We start from the raw sequence: 20,148 nt of genomic DNA on the forward strand, positions 1-20,148 counted from the left end.
TGGAGGACAGTGTTTCGAAATCCAACCGAGTGTTAGTATTCTTCAATGATTCTTTCAACTCATGGGCCAATGTGGCCTTCTCTGCAAGGGTGGCATAGACCATTTCCCCTGTTTGCTTATGTAGCTCTATTTGATCCATGGGGTGAATGTCCTTGGCCAGGACCTCTAACCTTGTCTTAACAAAGTCTGCAGCTGACTGTGGCTGCTGGACCTTGGGCTTGAAGTGGCTAAGAATCATTTTTTCTTGTTTGATGTCAAATGCTGCCATCAACCTTTCCTGCTTGGCAGGTGTTGCCTTTAAGAATTGATCATATAGTTGCACTCTTAGTAGCTCATTTTGAGCTTTGATTTCTTTGAAGCTGGCTTTGACGCTAGCTGGTTTCTTGCCTTTTTGTGTGGAGGAAGACACCTCCATGTCGTGTTGTCTGTCTTGCTCTTGCTGAAAAGAGCTTGTAGGTGTATGCTGGCTTGCTTCCCTTCTCGGGCTTTCTATGACCTCTTCACTGACCTCCTCCTCAATTGGAGGATCAACTCTTTGCCTCTTAGATTCAGGCTGCTGTGTAGACCCACTAGTAGGTGTGGAGTCTTCTCGGTCTCGCTTTCTGCCTCTTTCTTCATTGACAGGAGTTTGCAGAGGTGGCACTTGTAGTGACTTTGTTTGTTGAGGAGGGGCCTGCCCTTGAGTTTGTTCTATTGAAGTGACAGGTTGTTCTGTGACCGTTCTTTGTTCCGTCTCCATTGGCTCTTTACCTTTAGCTGTACCTGTTGCTGATGTAGATGCTCCTTGGGCAGCTTGTGCAGCTGCAGCTGTAGATGTGCCCTCTTCAACTTGGTATGGCAGCTTGAGAGTTACCTGGTCAGCAGAATCCAAGTCAAGAGTTTTTTCAAGATCTTTAGCAGTTTGCTCCAAAATTTCCTCTTGAGTGAATTCTTCAACTAAAGTGCCTTGTGCCCATGCATCTTGATTAGCATATTTTTCGATGTGTGGGTTTTTGCAGTGGTCATAGGGTGTCAATCTGTATTTGACCCTTCTGGCATTAATAAAGCCAAGCGGGTCATAAGGGACCCACCAGAAACTTCTTTTCAACTTGAGTTGATCCTTGAGTATCAGGTCAGCATCTTGCCAACCTTCCTTCTTGTTCATGATGAAGGGGCCTAGGTGGTCTTTAAATTTCAGTTGAGCCTTCTTCTTGGTGCTGTGAAAATGAGTCAAATCTGAATTTATAAGCTGCCTGTAATATTCCAAGGCAAACAGCCTCATTGGCACATATCTTGGGAGCCTGTAAGGACAAAGCTCACAGCCATAGATTCTAATCACAGTGTGGTCCTGATATAGGTACCAATCACCTACTTTGTAGCTCTTAGATAGCTACAATAACTTCTGCATCTCATAAGTTAGTCTGGGAGGGGGAGCTTTCATTAAGAGGCATGAGACTGGATATACAAACTGGTCAATGAACTCACAGTACGAGTAAGGAGAATGCTGGACTTGGTGGAATACTGATGACCAGAAAACTACAGATCTCCTTTCTCCCTTTGAATCCAGTTTCTTGATGGGACACTGGAAACTTTCAGACTGATAATACATGAGCAGATGATAGATGTATGAGGAATATTTGAAAACTCCTTGCCTATCTAGCTTAATGAGCTGGTCATGGATTTTATTTGCTATGAACTTGGCATAATTATACTTGACAGCAGGAGGCTATCCTTGGCTAAATGAAGACAACAGAACCAACACTGTCTCATCCACATGTTCACTTGTTGTGAAACCCAACACATAAGATATCATGTCTATAAGTAACTTGCCCACCTCATTGAAATGGTCGTATAGGAACGGAGGTGGGTCCTTAGGTTGGCAACCTGCCCTCATAAATGTCTTAGCAATTTTTTCAATCTTGGGGCCAGGGAGCTAGGAAGCTTCTTCCAACAAGTTATTTATGGATAAGGGCAATAGTATCTGAGTCTGCTTGAAATTTAACATCTGGTTGATGGAGTCAGGTGTGATATGAAAATGTATGCTCCCAGATGGAGACTTAATAGCCCTCTGACTTGGCTCATAATTTGCAGCACATAGGTGAATGATCTCGGGAAAAATATTGACAGAAGGGAGGAAATGATGTGGCAGATTGGACTCCCATATGACATACATGTCAGAGTTGTTTATGAAGTTGTTTCTCAGCTGGCAGTAGGTATGCATATGATTCTTGTTCCCAACTAGGTCTTGAATGAGATAATCTGTGTCTGCCAAGGCCATTGACTCAAGCTCTTTGCTTGGTGGATTGATGGGAGTGATGTTCAGAGCGGATGGAGTGGCCATTATGCAACTTTTGAATGCTTGAGCTGAAAGGAGGACTAATGCAACAACTGGCTAACAACTTGCTTGCAATAACTAGCAGAAGTAGGTGGAACTGAACTCAAATGCAACAGTAGCTTGACTGCTTGGGAGCTTATGCTGTGGGAGACCAATTTTGTGGAGTTTTGGGTCAACTTCCCTTCTGTTAGTGAATTCTCTGGAGCTAGAGACTGTGAGGAACAATGCAAAGGGGCAGAGGACAATTACAGTTTCAGTGGACTGATTTAAGCAGTGGAATAAGGTAAAATAGGGCAATGCTGAGCTGCTGCGAGATTTTTCCTGGAGGCCGAGCTCTAAACGGGACTCGCCAGTGAAATTGTGAAAGGGCACAAGGTTTACGAGGCTTTTCTGAAGTAAAGGGTTTCCAGTGGGTTTTAATGGAGTCTCAGGCGTAGCAGAGTTGCAAATTGGGGAATTTTGCAGGTTTGCAGTGGATAAAATGAAGAACAGGAGCGAAAAAGGGGAAGATATGACAAATACCTGGTTCAACAGCGCCGAGAGTGGACGAGCTGGAGCGAAGGTAGGCTATGAAGTCGAATTGCAGGCCGTAGCAGCTTAGTTGGTCGATTTCAAGCTTTGGGAATGAGGAAATGAATAAAACAGCGAACCAGAGCCTTCAAATGAACCAATAGAAATGAACTACAACGGTCGTTTGCGCGCTCTTTTTAAGCAAAAATTGACATTTGGGTGCTTTTGGCGCTTTTTCGGGATGACGTCAGCGTGACGTCATCGGCGGGTCCCGGGTACGGATGGATGATGTGGCAGCTGATGGGGCGGTGACGTGGCAATGACACGGTGGCAGGGCGCGGGCACGAAAGGGATGAGGTGGCAGCAACGTGGCACAGCAGCGGAGGCGAGGAGGTGACATCACAGGGGAAAACGTGGCGCCGACGTCACCCAAGGGAGAGCGGTTTGCGGTTTCGGGCGCACCGCCTTTGCACTGAAGCGGTTTGGGAGGAGGGGGCTCCGCCACACCCGGGAGGATGACGCGTGGCAGGAGTACGACGGGAAAACCGCCGAACTCCCGGACACTAACCCTCAGCATGTTGGCGTGTGAAAAGACCTGCCACCGTAGATCTTGGGCGGGCCGGATCTAACAGCGGACGGGACCGGTAAGTCGATGGAAGGTTAGGGCGGGGACCTGCCCGCTATTTTATTTGTTTATTCATAGGGCGGGGGGGTTAAACATTGGATATGTGGGTTTATGGGTTATGCGCCGGGGAATTAAACGATGATTTAATGTTCAAAAAAGCATTTAAACATTTAACTTTTGGGAATAATGACTGCGGAGGGTAGAAATATGAGGCTTTTGATGAATGAGGGATTAGGTATAGGTTATTAGCCCAACGAGAGGTTAGGTTAATTCCAAGGTTAGGAGACAGAAGGGTTAATAGGAGCCCCAAATGGACTGCTATTTCCCGGACTAAAAGACATATGGCTATAGTGCCAAGGAGTGGGGATACTATTATTTTTGGGATTTTATATAATTTTTTGTAATAATAGGGATGGGAGAACTTAGTTAGGGAGCTATATAATAGGACTAGAAGTTAGTATGAGTTTGTGAAATGAAATGTAAGGGGAATGATGATAAGTCTATGAAGTGATGATAGACATAGAAATTGTGTAGAAGATGAAAACATTTTTACACAAGAAATGTGGCTTCTTTTCATGAAGAAAGCCAAAACTTTGACTTAATGTTTCACAAAAATGAAATGGAATCAGGACTCATTGGGCAGATCCCAAGGTCCTTTAGGGGTGTTAGTAAGAAACTTTGAGGGGGAGTGAAAGGAAATTAGACATGCTTTTCAGAATTCTGCCACCAAAACACTGCTTTGCTACCTCTGCTACTGATGAGATGATCTTTCTTTGCCAAGGCCAACACTGAAGATGATCTTGCTTCTGCAACCCCAGGCTAACTACCCAGCCTAATACACCTAGCATTTTTTGGTTACTTCAGGAAGGGTGCACTTAGACTTGCAAACCCTGATTGCTTTTTTCTTTTTAACTGCTCTCCTATCTAAAAACTACCCTTATTGCTTCCAAGGACCCAGATTAAACAGTTGGGCTCCTTCATTCTCTACCTAGCTACTAACCTGCCAAGCTTAAACTGTTTGGACAAATTTTCTTTCTCTATCTTCTAAGACAAGCAATTTAAACATAAGGAAGCCAAGCTTAGGCTGTTTGGCTTTCCCTTAGCTAAGAAATCTTTCAAAAATGGAACTTTTGCAGCAGGAAAAAGATGAACATTTTTGGCACTTTCACTGTCAATCATGAAATATGAAACCTGTTGCAACAAGAGGCTAACACCTGGGAAGCCTATATATAAGGGGCATTTGATCTCATTTGAAGTATACATCCAAGATATATGAAGAAGAAAGAGAAGAAGTTCGATCCTAAAGAAGTCCTAAGTTAAGCAAACATCAAGAAGGGAGCTAGAGTCAAAGTTCTCGGGTCTCTCTCTCTCATGTGCAACGAAATTCTGAAGCTTCTAGGTCAAAGTTGCAGAAATTATTGCTGGGAATCAAAGTTGTTGGAGAAGTTGTTGGGCTAAAAATTCCTGGAAAAGTTGTTGGGGTCGAAGTTGCTGGAGCAATTGTTGGGGTCGAAGTTGTTGGAGAAATTGTTGGGGTCGAAGTTGCTGAAGAAGTTGTTGGGGTCGAAAGTGTTGGAGAAGTTGCTGGAGAAATTGTTGGGGTCGAAGTTGCTGGAGAAGTTGTTGGGGTCGAAGTTGCTAGAGAAATCGTTGGGGTCGAAGTTGTTGGAGAAATTGCTGGGGTTGAATTTGAGGGAAAAATCGCTAGGGTCGAAGTTGATGGAGAAATCGCTAGGGTCGAAGGTGATGGAGAAATCGCTAGGGTAGAAATTGCTAGAAGGTCAAAGCTCATCAAGAAGGAAGGCTGACTTGGTCTTCGAGGGGTCTTTGTCAAGGGTCATAGGTCTTGGAATTCGTTATCTGAAAATTCTATAAGAAGAGAAGAATTCTTGCGGGTTTTCCTCTCAAGAGGAGAGGTTTTAGCCCTAGCTAGCAACTTACATTTTGTGTCCCTCTTTGATCTTATTGTTTGGTAGTTGTTTGATCATAAAAAACACAATAATAATCAAGTGAAAAACGAAGCTAATAACAAGTACATCAAGTTAAGTAAAAGAACATCACAAATAGTAATCAAAGTAAGAAAAATCACCTTATCTAATTGTGTTAGATTTCTCAACAAAATACTAAAGTGATGTAGCAAAAAGAATATAAATCCTCCAAGTACTACATATTATCAATGAATATGTCAATATGTCATAAAAATCTCTAAATCATCATTGTCCATGAAACGGAGTGCCCCAACTATCCAAGGCTCTTAGTGACGCATAGTGAGAAAATTCACTAGTACTACCCCTATGTAAAATGAGGGGTAAGCGGCCGGAGTTGAAGAGTAGGATTGCTTGGATGGACTTTGGCAATACTGTCCCCCCAGCTAATCCATCATTCTCTATCTCTCTTCGATCAAAAAACCCAATATCTTCGAGTAACCAGCCCTAACTCCCGGCTCTCTTATCTCGGTTCTTCAGAGTTCATTAAGTCACCTGCAAAGGCCCACTATAAATTTCATGGGAGAAGTAGCAACAGATTTTGATGATTTTCACCTAGTGTTGTTTTGTGGTTAGACGCTGATTAAACAATTTCTCATGGTTTTAAGAGACTTTTTGGTTTTAGTAGGAGGTTTTCTTTCTTCTGTTTCCTGATCTCCATTTTAATGACAGCCGAAACTGTGTGATCTTTCAACTTGCGTTTGATCACTGGGAAGCTGGTTTAAAAGTAGAGGTTTGCCACTAGCTCCTCTTTATTGTAAATGCTTTATCTTTTCTATTTTAACAGAATAAAATATTTTAAGCGACAAAGGTAAAATAAATAAATAAAATTCCATGTGGGTCATGACAAGCCTATCAGTAGGGGTGCTGCCATGACAAATTTCAAGAGGCATAGAGCATGTGGGTGTGAATTAAATTAAATTTAAGAATAAATAAATAATGCAAACCATTGGATATCAAGGAAAAAATGCCATGTGTTTCTGAAACTATAGTTATCCTAATCCTCATCTCTGCAGGCCCTGGTGAATGAGAAAATACATGACAACCTGTAGAGCTTCAATCCCTTCCAGGGTGGGTTTAAAGCAACTCGCCTTGATTTTGAGGCCATGGCTCTAGAATGAACTTCAAATCAGCTGTGATGTCAAAATCTTCGCTGTCATGCTTGAGATCAACTATACAAGGAAAAAACTCTGAAACTCCAGAACAGTTAACTGCGCAAATTGAGCAAACCTATAAGAAAAGTTGACAAGGCCAAAAATTCTTCTGTTTCACAAACCTCACGCATTTATAACAATGAAATGCCTTTTTAAACTTTTTTGTATTGATAATTGGCTATAGTTCAGTCGTCCCTCGTATATACAGCAACTTGAATTAGGTTTTCACAAAACTCTAAGAAAACACATTGGACATGAACACAAACACAGTAAAGACATTCTGATATCCTCAAAACTATTGCAGGCAGTTGGGTATTTCTGATGGAGGGATTCGGTACTAGAAAAGTCCAGCTGAAATGGGTATTTAACATATGAATAGGTTTTCAATAATATCAAATGCCCAAAGGAAGCAACCTGCTCCCTAAATAAAACTCAAACTGAAAATAAAAAATCTTAAAGACACTTGAAACCCCAAATGATGTTTTATTAATGGTGCCTTTCTAAGTCCGTGAAAGCAGGTAACTAATATAGGCTTCACCAGGGTTCACATTCTACAAAGTGATATGCTAGTGCTTGTGTTCATAATGCTTGTGAATGTGCACCAGAGCTCACAGTAGTAGTTGGAGCTGGGTGCAAATCCTTGCAACATTGACGGAATAGATAACCTCACTTGCAGTTGCTTCTTTGAAAACAACCAAATTCAATAATGGTAAAGTAGTGGTAATGGTTCCCTGTAATACTAAATCTATGTGCATTAAAGATGTCAGTACATAAAAAACCCACTGCTCTAAGTACATAATTCAAACCTCTATCTCTAACCATGGGCATAAGTTTCTCTTTCTCCAATAACATTGATCTTTTTCATCAGGTGGGCAAACAAAAGCCATCCGACTCTGAAAACTATCTTCTCGGAATTAAACCTTTATATTGGCTTGTGAGAAGATGGATTGTGACAAAATGGTTTTCTGAGACAGATTAGTAGTTGAATTTCCGCAGGTTTGATGAAAAGAGTCGACTGTATTGGAATGAGAAGCTTAATGTGACTGGTTGGAGATTGAACGTTTATGTTTACAGATAGAAATACAGGTCTTTGGCTTAAATGGTTTCACTCATTAACACCGTACAGGTATTCACTGTAACTTTAACATCTGCCTTGAACTACCAAATGTATTTATGTAATGGAGAGGCTTAAGATGAAAGATGGCAAAGAAATAAATTAGTGCTAAAAATACTTCATTAGAACTGATAGAAAGATAACAAGATTTTACAACGCTATCCGTCCCAAGGGAATCATTGCCTTACTCATTTCCACTTGGGTGTATAAGATAATAATAAGGAAGTCTATTACTAAGTCGACAAATTCAATGTGGCAGGTTACTCCAATTTTTTTTCATAGAGATATGCTATTCCACTTTGATTCATTCTTTTTATTTCACTCTTTTTTCAAAAATCCAGGTTTTGAGTCATCTTAAAATGAGTCAAAACCCTTGCAGCCCTAGCTGATCAATGATGTCAGGTATAAGTCAGATAGCCTGGTATAATCTAAGAATAAATACCAGTATAAATCCCTGGGAGGTGTGGAACTTACTCCACTGATAAAGCCCTCAGTGAATTTTCTTCCACCGTTATTTCCAATTCCCTTGAACTCCAGCCAAGACGGCATTGAACAAAAATGCAGAAGAGTACACCAAAGTTCCAGAGTCATCAACCCACTTTGGAGAAAATTCCCCCCCTCTGGCATAAGAGTACTTCAGAGTTCGATCAGCACCTACCCTGCTCTTCGTGGCACGGTTGGGAACATAATCCGGCGAATATTGACCGAGCAAATAACTGCCAAGTCCCCACTTAACCCAAACCAGAGCTTGTAGAGCACTATATATCGATCTCCCAAAGCCTTTCTTTGTACCCAAAGCCCCTGCCACTGCGCTGCATGATGCAATGTACACTATCTCCAAAATTATCACTGCCCAAAGCATATGCCTCTTTCTTCCACTAATTTTCTTGGAAAACAATTGCAAACAATCCATGCCTAAACCAATACAGATGGCTGCCATTATCACAACTACTCTGGCTTTAGATGGTGGCATGGATTGTATTTCATACCATTTGTCAGCCCCTCCATCAAATACAATAAGCACAACCCAATAAATAGAGCATATCAAATTGACACAACCCATTATGAAAGATAAAGTTTTGAGAGTTAAAAGGGTGCCACCTCTAAATCCCAGCACTTGGCAAACGCTGGTGTTATGGGCATTATACTTTACCAGAGCGCCAGTTAGAAAGGCATTGGCAGAAAATCCATTTCCTTTGCTGTCCACAACATAACTTCTTATTGCCCTTCTGGCTACCAGAGCGCTAGAGAAGCCATCCACTTTGAACCAGCCTATTAGTACAACGTTGATTAATGCTTCTGTCAATCTTGGCACTACTAATGAGGCAGTTCTGTAGAACACCTCTTCAGTTCTATTTTCTTTGCCCTCTGCCAAGTAGTTTTCCAGAGCATCTGAAGCCATAACTATGGCTCCTCTGTCCTCCTGATCTTTAGTCTTAAAAGACCTCATCAGCAGCTTTGTCCAGTCATCATTAGGTACATCATTTACTGGAAAGCAAATGCAAATCGGCTTTTCTAAGATGGATCTAGTGAATTCAAAACCAAGTACTTCACAGACTGCAGGAGGGAGTTCCACCTCGGGATCACCCTCTGTCAACCTGCTCCGTTGTCTCAATCCCCACCGAGTCTGTTGCAACAGGCCCTGATTGCACCCATGGCAACCATTTACCCTGCAAAGCTGACATGGCAGTAAGCACAGGGCATCAGACAACTTTTCTAACGTTACAGGCATCTGACGAAGAAGCTCCGTCGTGATACTTTCCACTGTCCATAACACAATGCAGTTGCAGTTGCATTCACACAACTCTACAGTGACTGATGCAGATTCTAATACAGATTGAACTGATGCATCTTTTAAAGGAAGGCATTTCAGAAGGATGGAGTTCACATCATGGGCATTCTTGATATACTTCATGAATTGCCTCATGGAAGAATTGGGCAGCCGGCTTGTCAGCATTATAACATCAGCAAGTTCTGCATCTGCCCCGCACGTGCTCAATCCAAAGCCATTTATGCCACTGAGTTCATGTATGTCAGTGAGTTCGGCCGGACCTGTTACGGTGGCCATAACATCCCCAGCACCCATTTCCAAATAAAACCTCCCTCTCAACAAACTTATAATAAAAAGAGCTATGTTGCCTAAGCAAGTGACCCCCACAGCAGGAAAATTAACCCATCCTGTTACCGTTTCACTTAATTCCAGTTGTGCTAAAGCAATAGCAGATAACCATATCAAACAAACAAATAACTTTGTAATTAACAACTGGATCTGCAACCCCATGCATCTGCTTCCCTGCAAATCTGTAAATACACCCATTTCAAAATACAAGGGGGAGTTTTCTGTGATACCTTTAATTAGCAGAACATCTAAATCCTTAATTAGCTACTCGGTATTATGATCCCAAATTTCGAAAGCAAATTTGCAGAGATAAACTTCCAAGTTGAGGGACGAACCTTTGAACTCGATTAACAAAAACTCTTTTATTCTCCACTCAATTCGTAGTGTGCTGGCTTCCAAACTAAAATTTATGATTGGCTTAGCAATAAAGTTCCGGTACTGCCAATGTTTCACATCGCATTTCATGTTTACCGTGGTATTTCTCGTTCATATAAACATCTAATGGTAAAATTTATGTTTGGTGAGTTTGACGACCCTACCCTAGGACCATCTTTCTGCACCGCCAGTGCCTTATTGTTACTAAGCATGTCCTCTTTGGTTTGTCATTTTCACTTAATCATGCTACTTTTGGTTTATGGATATTGTGTGATTTTTAGTGACAGAGTTTAGTTAGCCACCTGTCGTGATTTTTATCATGATTTTTTATTATTTATATGTTTTAATTTGTAAGTTTGTAATTAAAATATTATCATGTGTAAAGTGGATTTGTATGGATTATTATAAGTTAGATTAGTAAAGATATTGAGTAAGGTCCACACATGATTTGAATTTATTTGTATGGACATGAGTGGTAAAGGCACTTGTAGGGGCAAATGCTTTATTCTTTTTTCTTGAGAATGGTTGAGTATAGTTGTTTTTTTGGATGAATGTTTTCTCATTGTTGAAGGATTTGATGTGGTTGATTGTAGTATCTATTTTCTAATTTCTAAGTTTCATAAATGTAATTAAAAGATAATAATGCTAGAGTGTAAGTATGGATAACTTGATGTAAATATCTTATCAAATTTAATTGTGAATTGCTAAAGTTGAACAAGAAAACCAATTTATACAGAATCCAATGTCTGAAATGATAGCTTATTTGAAGAATCTTGTAAAGGGGATTGAGAAGTTTCCTATCTTTCTTGAAATCAGTGTTTCTGACCCTTGATGTTTAAGTTGAACTACTTAACTTCCAAGCAATTATGAGAGAAGAGGGGGAGGAGGGATGTGTACCATGTGGCAAGTCCCCGTTGACTTTATAGCCCAAGGAGGGACCTCGAATCTCTCATACACGAGGCAACACTCGTGAGGGAGAGGTTAGACGACGGTAGCCATTAGAGACAAGAAAAGTGTGTGGAACCAATTGGAGGTCAAGCATTGGGAGAATATGAGTGATAAAGCATTGGGAGTATGAGTGATCATGGACATGAATCCTTGTGAACCCATCGTGTGCCACAGAGTGACAGTGACTTGTGAACCCATCATGTGCCAAAGAGTGATAGCGACTTGTGAACTCACCGTGAGCAAGGAACTTGTAAGCTTAGTTTAGAGTCTAGACTGCAAATTCCATGCTTGGGTTGTGTTAACCGAGGAAACCAATGAGGAGACCCTCAGATTGAGTTGGGTAGATTAAGAGGAACTCAACTGTTTGGTTATTTTCATGCACATGAAACAATGAAGAGAAGGAGAATCATCGAGGGACCATAGGAAGTGGTGAATGAATTTCCTTATGTGTTGTGTAGGCCTTTAGTGGCCATATTTTGTTGTGTTACTAGCCCAGATTTAGTGCTCGAGAGATAGCATCCTTGTTTCCTACAAGTGAAGGAGAATGACCTTCATACACTATACCCTGAATTAACCATTTGTTGAAATTCCCTGAGTGAAGCATCCTTTAGACATTGGATATGACTTGGGGGTGTCTAGTTGCATGAAACCTGTAGGGTATTTGTGCCTATAGTTGGGTGGAGAATGGTTGTCCCTTCTTCAGTTTCAAGCAATTTTAAGTGGGATAGATAAGTGTATTCCTTCCTTGTAAATGAATTGTAAATATTGTTCAATGCTCCTATTATATATACATTTACATATTACTTGTACATTCAATTCCATATATTCCCCCCTTGGTTCATACCATATACATTTAACCTAATATAGGTCCCCCCTTGGGGTCATAAAATAGCGCCCTCCTTTGAAAAGCTTTGTCCTCAAAGCTTCGTTGTTAAGGGAGTTACATGTGATGAAAACAAATAATAGGGTTTCTTTATATTCCTACATTCTTCTTGCCAATGATGATAATCCATCCATCCAAACTCATTTTTTTGTGGTCATAATCCTTGATGGTTTGTTGTTGCAGTGGTTTCTTTCCTTTGATTCCATGTCGTGTTGTTGTGACTTCTCCAATTTGTAGTAGTTGTTGGTCTTTGATAACATCCTATTGAATAGTGATTTGGTGATGCCCTATTCCAGGAACATTAAAGAGTAATCTGTATTCTTCCTTGATAATGTTGATATGGATATTCTTGTCATTCTTAATAATGTTGATCTTGATCTTTGACTTCCTTGAAATAATTCTTAGTAATGAGGATGTTGATATAGTTTATGTAACAAATAGAATTCATACTTTGTGGAATATTCAGAATATATAGAATATGAGAATGTCCATCATTGGAAAAGTAATATATTTATATAAGAATGTTTGAATGTAAAAGTGATATGATATGATATGTTGGTTACAAATGAAGGTCATGTGCTTATATACTAGGCAATGTGTCCCTTCACGAATAGCCATGTCTTTTAGGATATGTCTCTTCAATATACTAATTATTTATTAATTATCCCTCATATATTATATTCATAATAATTTCACATTTGATGGCTTCCCTTCACTCTAAATAAGAAGGTTTTTTGTCTATCTTCTTTCCAAAGATAATGTTATCCTCTATCCTCTTTGGTTGGTCTTTGATTTCTTTAACCTTGGAGATAATGCCATCATATTTGGCATTCACATCCTCTGATGGAGTTCAACTTCTTTAAGTATCTTATGGAGACCTTGAATCTTGTCTTCTTTCTCTTTTTGAGCTACAATGTGACCTCATATGTCAAATTCTAATGTCATTCTTCAATTGTATAATGCATTTCTAATTTTACCACAACCATGTCTAGGGCTTATTACATCTTTTTATAGATTTCCTCTTCAAATATTTTGGTAGTCTCCTCATCCATGATCATTGTCTCTTCTTGAATTTGATCGTGATTCTTTTCTTCCTTCAATCTCTTACATCATCTAGTAGTTTTCTATTATGGTTTCATAATATATATATTTCTTCATCTTTCATTTAAAATTTTTCCTCGAGTCATCCTTTTTCCAAATTCCCCTTGCTAAAATTTCCCCCTTTTAATTGTTCAATCTCCTTAATGAGTGCCTTATCAAGGTTTTGTATCTTAGATAGTTTGTCGCCCTTCTTCTTGATCTCTTCATTAGCTTCTTTTAATTCATCTTGAATATTATACAATTCCTCCAATTTTGTATCTTGTATCCATGTAACAACCCCTAGTTGATTTTCTATGTAATAAAATAAAACCAAGGTCATGGGACACATATTCCACATTGAATGGTGGGAAAACATTCTAGTGGGCATCACATATGGTTTATAATTGGCTATGGAAAATGACAAAGACATTGGCAAAGGCAAAGAGACAATAATTAGCAATTAATTATGAAAATAAAGGAAAATAGGAGAAAAGAAAGGTGAAGAGACACAAATGTGCATGCAAGAGAAATTAGAGGAAAAATGAAGAAAATAAAGGCCTCAATGATAAAAAGGCTTCAAAGAAACAATTGCTATCCTTTTGAAAGTTTTTGGTTGAGCTCTTGTTCATTCTCTCTCTCTCGTACACTCTAGAAAACTTAGAGCATGCTTGGAGAACTTTAGTATTCACCTGGGTTTGGAGAAAGGAAGCAATGGGTAAGAAAAGGGGAGCAAGGAAGTGCAAGGAAACAGTTGGATCAACAACTACAACTAGATTTTTTTGTAGGTTATAGGTTGCATGTATTATCTCCTTGTTGGTTTTTGGATGCATGATATGTGCATGTGATTCCTTGTTTATGTGCTAACATTAGCATGGAGATTGCCTAGACTGATAGTGGTTTCAGCCTCGCCTTGCCATTTCCTGGATAGCCATTGTGTAGTGGTTTCCCCATGTGGATTTTCTAATTGGTTCTCAGGTTCCCTATCATTGCGGGTTGGAACAAATGATCTGGAGCCCTGAAACAACTTTGTTTGAGTTACTAGTTCTTAGAGCCTGCAGGTTGGGACAAATGATCTAAAGCCTTGTGGGTTGAGTTACTAGTACCTAGAGCTATGGGTTGAAACAAATTCTCTAGAGCCCTGAGTTAGTTGTGAGTTGAGTTACTAGTTCCTAGAGCCCTTGAAAGCTTGGGTAGAGACCGATCTCACTGTTGTTAGTGATTTCTAGACTGGTTAGGTGAAATCACTGTGGTGGAGGGTTGATATGGTTTGGCCTCTGGAAGCCCTGGTTGGTTTTGTTTGGTTTAAACCATTATGATCCCACATTCATGCTTGGAATATGGCACGGGGGTGATTGGCTAGAAGAGAGATTTGGTTCAACCCAATCTATGGTTGGGTGGTACGTGGAAGTCCCTGACTTGGTTGGAATTTCCATTTGTTAATATGAGATCTTTTTCCTATGGTGTCTATGAGCATTTGTGTTAATTATGATGGTGATTTTATGACTGATTTTCCATGGTTCCATTCTGGTTATACGTTAGTTATATGTTGGTTAAATGATGTATTCTAACTATGGCTCTAGTCTATGATTTGATAAGTTAATGAATGGTTGATGAATTCATGGGATAACAAGTGTTGTTGCAGCTATCTTGAGAGGGCATTAGGCCTTCTTGGTGATTATTACAGGAAAATGATCAATTTATGAACATATATGCATTCATGACCTGTAGCTTTCATGTTTAGCATATGTTTGATGAAATGTTTGTTATGGGTTAAACATATTTAGGTCAAGTTCTTGCTTGAGTTTTGATTGGTTGGCTTTTTCATCACATTTAATTACATTCTAGAAAGTTATAGGCAGTTTTGGGCAGTGGTATGGAGGCGAGCCTTAAAAAGTGACCCAAATCTCAGAACCGCTAGCACTGAACTAGGAAATTTCAGTCATAATTGCATGGAGGCAAGCCTATGCATGTGGTTGGGACCTCATAACCGCACTAATATTGTGTTGTGCATGTGGTTTGGGAGTTTCTCTGGTAAAAAGAGATCCAACTTAGGGATTGGTCACCTGGGGTGCCTTGTGTTGGAAAATTAGAAAGGTAGTAAAGATTTTCTTGATCTTGATAATTACTTTTGATGTTTCTTATTATTACGATTCTTTATATCTTCTTTTTGTAGTTCATCAAGCAATTACCAAAAGCAGTAGCACATAAAACAATGGATAGAAGATGTAGGCACATGCTAGGGTAAAACCCCCCTCGAGGCGAAAACCCAGTCAAAGTAATTCTTCCTTTCAATAGTATTCTTTGAGGCTCTTCACCCTAGACCAAGACCAGGCCTTCCCTCCACACCAAGTCAGCCTCCAGAAGATTGACCTCTTCCCAGCAACTTCAACTATGTAGCAACATGAAATAGCTAACATCTTCCAGCAGTAGTACAACTTGGAAGACTTCGTTCTCCCAATGCAGAACTCGAAATATAGAGACCACCACCAAAATTTTGATTTTCCTTTACTCCTTAGACTCCCCCAAACTCGCATTCACTTCGGCTTCCCGACAACAAACTTTTCCAACTTCCTACTTTGCACTTCTACCTAGCAAACTTATTTTCACACTTCTACCCAGTAGAGAGAGAATGAGAAGTGATGCTCCAAATTATTTCGAAGTCCTTCCTTTTATAGGCTTCTTGTAGTCCAAATTGATCTTCTCTTAGGCCGACATGGTGTGGAGGTTACATAATTCATATTTGACTCAATACTTAACCTTTTTCACATGATTCAAAAGCCCAAGAAGGGTCTCTTTAAATGCACAATAATTCTATAGACTTAGAATAAATCCTAGAAGTCCTTAATGGGGGCTTTTACCTAAAACATGGTGACCCAAGCGTGAAACTCGTGCTTTAATAAGTCACAACAATAATAATAAAAATTATTTTCTTTATTATTTTGACAAGTACATTATTGAAGACCGAACATAGTTACTTTTTCCAACACTCCCTCTTAACTAGGGAGATATTCATAATCTACATATACAATGGAAGATCTTAAACTATATGAAACATGAAGAACTTTAGGAAATGCAATGCCATGGACTAGATTCTTGACTAGGGAAATCTATCCAACCAATCAATCAATGTAGACAACACAATGCCATGGACTAGATTCCTAACAAGGGAAATCTATCCAACTAGTCCCTCAATAGTTTAGGCACCACAATGCCATGGACTATATTTCTAACCAGGGAAGTCTATCCAGGAGGGACTAATATGGACTCAATATTTCAGCCCCTCTAGGTACCATCAATCTTACTTGCTAACCATCAACCCAAAAATCCAAGTGTGTATCCAAAACAGAGCTCAATGATCAACACCACATTTCCAACTTCTAGACATCAACACAATGTGTTGTCCAGATGTCCTTTGAGGCAATACTTCACTCACAAAGCCTCAACACCCTTTGATCCAACAGATCAAGAATGACCAACATCTCCCAATCAAACTGATTGGTAACCAGCATGCTTTCCTTCGAGAGATTCACCTGTACAAACACAACCCCAATCAATAATATACTTTCACATGTATACAATCAAACACAAACCTTCAAGGTCTTCCAAGCAACAGATGTTGCTTCTCAACTTTCCATAGTAGGACTATCAACCAAATCTTTGACAAAAGATTCCTCAATCATACATTTTCTTCCTACTTCATATGCAACAACATATTCTTCAATCAGATCTTGCTTTCCTTCTTTCAGCAACACTTCAAAATGCATTCTCCAATTTCCTTTTCATGTTCATGGTCTTCACTCAAACTTACGGTTGTTAGTCCTGCTCTAGTGCATGACACATGAAGTAGAGAACCATATTTGACACTCCCTCTTAACCAAGAAGCACCTCTTTATCTAGACTCCCTCTTAATCTTAGGGAGATATCTTCTATTCATGCTTCCTCCTAGAGATCAGCTTCTTCTTTTTCGACATAGGAGAATCTTTCGTGGCTTCCAACCATTTCATCAGAGTTATTATCATCCTCATCATGCTTGTCACATCGAGCATCTTCATCAAGTTGAAGATTGTGTACCAGCACAACTTGCTTGTCACATCGAGCATCTTCACCAAGTTGAATATTGTGTACCTGCACAACTTTCTTGTTACATCGAGCATCTTCACCAAGTTGAAGATTGTGTACTTGCACAACTTAGATAGCAAGTACAACCAAATCTAAAGAAGCATGATGTTAGCCATATCAAAATCACGGAAGCATTTCATCATTATACATATCAAATACCCAAACTTAATTATAGACAAGAGACATATACTCTTCAACATCTTGTTAGGGACTTTATACACCCTAGACTCCTTCATAAGATCATTCATTCCATCTAGGGTTTCAATGTGTCTTCCAAAGGTATGACATACCTTACTACAACATATAGAAAACCCTAGAAACAATTCAAAACAAATATAGATCTTCAAAGCATCTAACAACCTTTCAAAATACATATGTTAGACTTCTCACTAGGGATTCATATAAATCCTAGATTTCATACAAACAAATCAATCAAAGTCAATCACAGCTTAGTCATCAACCTGACCAGCCTCCACTAGGGTTAGTTCCAAGTCCCTAGATTTTCAATCAACCATCAATCGGTCATTAGTACGACCAACTACTACTAAGGTTAGTTGAAAACCCTAGATTTCCGAGCAATCATCATACTCAACCAAAAATTCAAATTTCAACAATTTCTTCACAAATCTAAAATTATATAGTCAACATTCATCAGAGATTTCTACTTCGACTAAGGTTCAACTCCAAAACCCTAGAATTCCATTTTCACAAACTCAACAACCTCACATAGATCTTGAATCATCATATTTCAGAGATTTTACTTTGACTAAGGTTTAATTCCAAAACCTTAGAATTCCACAATCTCAACAATCATTAAATGCATAGATCTCAGATTGTTATATTTCACACTAGACAATGTCACTACTAGGATTTAACTGTAAAACCCTAGATTTTCATATTCAACAATCACTTAATAGATTTCAGATTTTTATATCACACATACTAAACAACTTTTAACTTCACTAGGGTTTAGCTATAACACCCTAGATTTCCAAACATCAACATCCTAGAATCTCAGACAAGGACTCTCATTGAATCCTAACACTCATGACCATCAATGACTAGGTCAACACATATCTAGGAAATCATAACCATACATAAGCATATCATATGTCTAATAACATAAGTACATTTGACCTAGACCAACCTAGTACTTCAACCAAAAGGACATATCTCTATATGCCTAGATTTCATCACCATTCAAATACATTTCACATCATGAGATAGTCAAACCCAACTTCACAAATATCAATAAGAGTTAGACACACAAACATATTGATTGTACTAGGGTTTGATAAAACAAACACATATATATACCAAGTAAATCAATTCTAAGACAATATAAGGGTCTTTCTCATACATTCCGCCAAACCCTAATGAGCTAGGGTTCCAAGGTGGAAACATAACAAACCCTATATTACCAAAACTTCAAAGGTTTTAGGATTTTAGATCTTATCATTTCATCCTAATAAGTTAGGATTTCCCGATCATACCAAAATCCCAAACATGACATCATCAATAAAATTCAACTAGCATTTCACAATATCCCTAATCATCTTAAGGATTTTAGACATTCACACTAGCATACCCTTCAGTTAGGGTTTTCCAAGACCTGTCTAGGGTTCTACAAGAAAATAAGAGTGGGGTGGGTAGATTTATCAAGAGATGAATCACCTAAACAAGAATCACTAAGATTCAATACAACTAGTCATAACAAGGTTAGTAATAGATCATCAAATGAATAATCCTTTCAATCAATGTATTCAAAGCATACCTTTGTTTCTTGACTAACCTTGTCTTGAGAGATCCTCCTTCTTTCAGATGTTTTCCCTAATCAAGACAATAGAGGGAGAATGGTGATTAGTATTTAACATAATCAAAACTAAATGAATGCATGAACCCAAAACTAAAAAGACATGAGATACTTATATTTTTCCTGAACAATCTTATTAATGGCCAAGAGATCATGTCTAAGTCTAGCTATCTTAACAAAGAAGGTTTCCATAGTATCTTCTTTAGTCATCTTTGTAGACCTCAGCTCATTCTTCAAACTTTCTACTTGACCAATGTTCTTAATAGTGAACAAATTTGACAAGGCTTCATACATCTCCTGAGCATGATTTATGTTAGATACAAATGGGACAAGATTGTCTTTTATCCCTTATACCATCAGAATCATAGCCACCAATTCTAAATCCCTGAATTTCGCATTGTCGGCACCAATGGATTCTTTTGTAGGGTTCTTTACATTTCCTTTAACCAAGTCCAATACCTTGTTCTTCTCGAGGATTAGTTCAATCCTCTTCTTCTAATATCTAAAGTTAGATGCTCCTTCAATCTTGTTGTCTCCCTTGATAGAGTTAGACATATTCCTTGAATATAATAGTCTCCTTCCCTGAGATAGTGTCTATGAATGGATCTGCCTTTTTCTTCTTTCTTCACCAAAGCTCTGATACCATGTTGGAAAATCAAAAAGGCAATAAATATTTTCTTGATATTGATAATTACTTGTGATGTTTCTTATTATTACAATTCTTCATATCTTCTTTATTTAGTTTTTCAAGCAATTACCAAAAGCAACAAGACAAAAAACAATGGACACAAGATGTAGGCACATGCCAAGGAAAAACCCCCCTCGAGGGAAAAACCCAGTCAAAGTAATTCTTCGTTTCGATAGTATTCTTTGAGACTCTTCACCCTAGACCAAGACGAGACCTTCCCTCCACACCAAATCACCCTCCAAAAGATTGACCTCTTCCGAGCAACTTCGACTATGTAGCAACATGCAGGAGCTAACTTCTTCCGACAACAATCCAACTTGGAATACTTTGTTCTCCCAATCCATAACACGAAATAGAGAGATACCACCACAAAAATTTTGATTTTCCTTGACTCCTTAGACTCCCCCAAACTCGCATTCAC

The 20,148-nt window shown here is 39.0% G+C and overlaps 1 protein-coding gene across 1 annotated transcript; it reads right to left on the reverse strand.

Moving 5' to 3' along the window:
• Positions 1-7,869: 7,869 nt before the first annotated feature.
• LOC149243063 (uncharacterized) lies at positions 7,870-10,249 on the reverse strand. The gene has a single exon (XM_089367758.1). The coding sequence runs from the start codon at positions 10,017-10,019 to the stop codon at positions 8,214-8,216; it is 1,806 nt and encodes a 601-aa protein (XP_089223884.1). The 5' UTR covers positions 10,020-10,249; the 3' UTR covers positions 7,870-8,213.
• Positions 10,250-20,148: the final 9,899 nt, after the last annotated feature.

This window comes from Pinus tabuliformis, chromosome 8 (genome assembly GCF_031772625.1).
Source record: "Pinus tabuliformis cultivar Carrire ecotype Pingquan chromosome 8, CPIR1, whole genome shotgun sequence".
NCBI lineage: Eukaryota > Viridiplantae > Streptophyta > Pinopsida > Pinales > Pinaceae > Pinus > Pinus tabuliformis.

What these genes read in the sequence shown, in the direction of transcription:
- LOC149243063 (XM_089367758.1), bottom strand. Translation starts at nt 10,019, where the DNA reads ATGGGTGTATTTACAGATTTGCAGGGAAGCAGATGCATGGGGTTGCAG.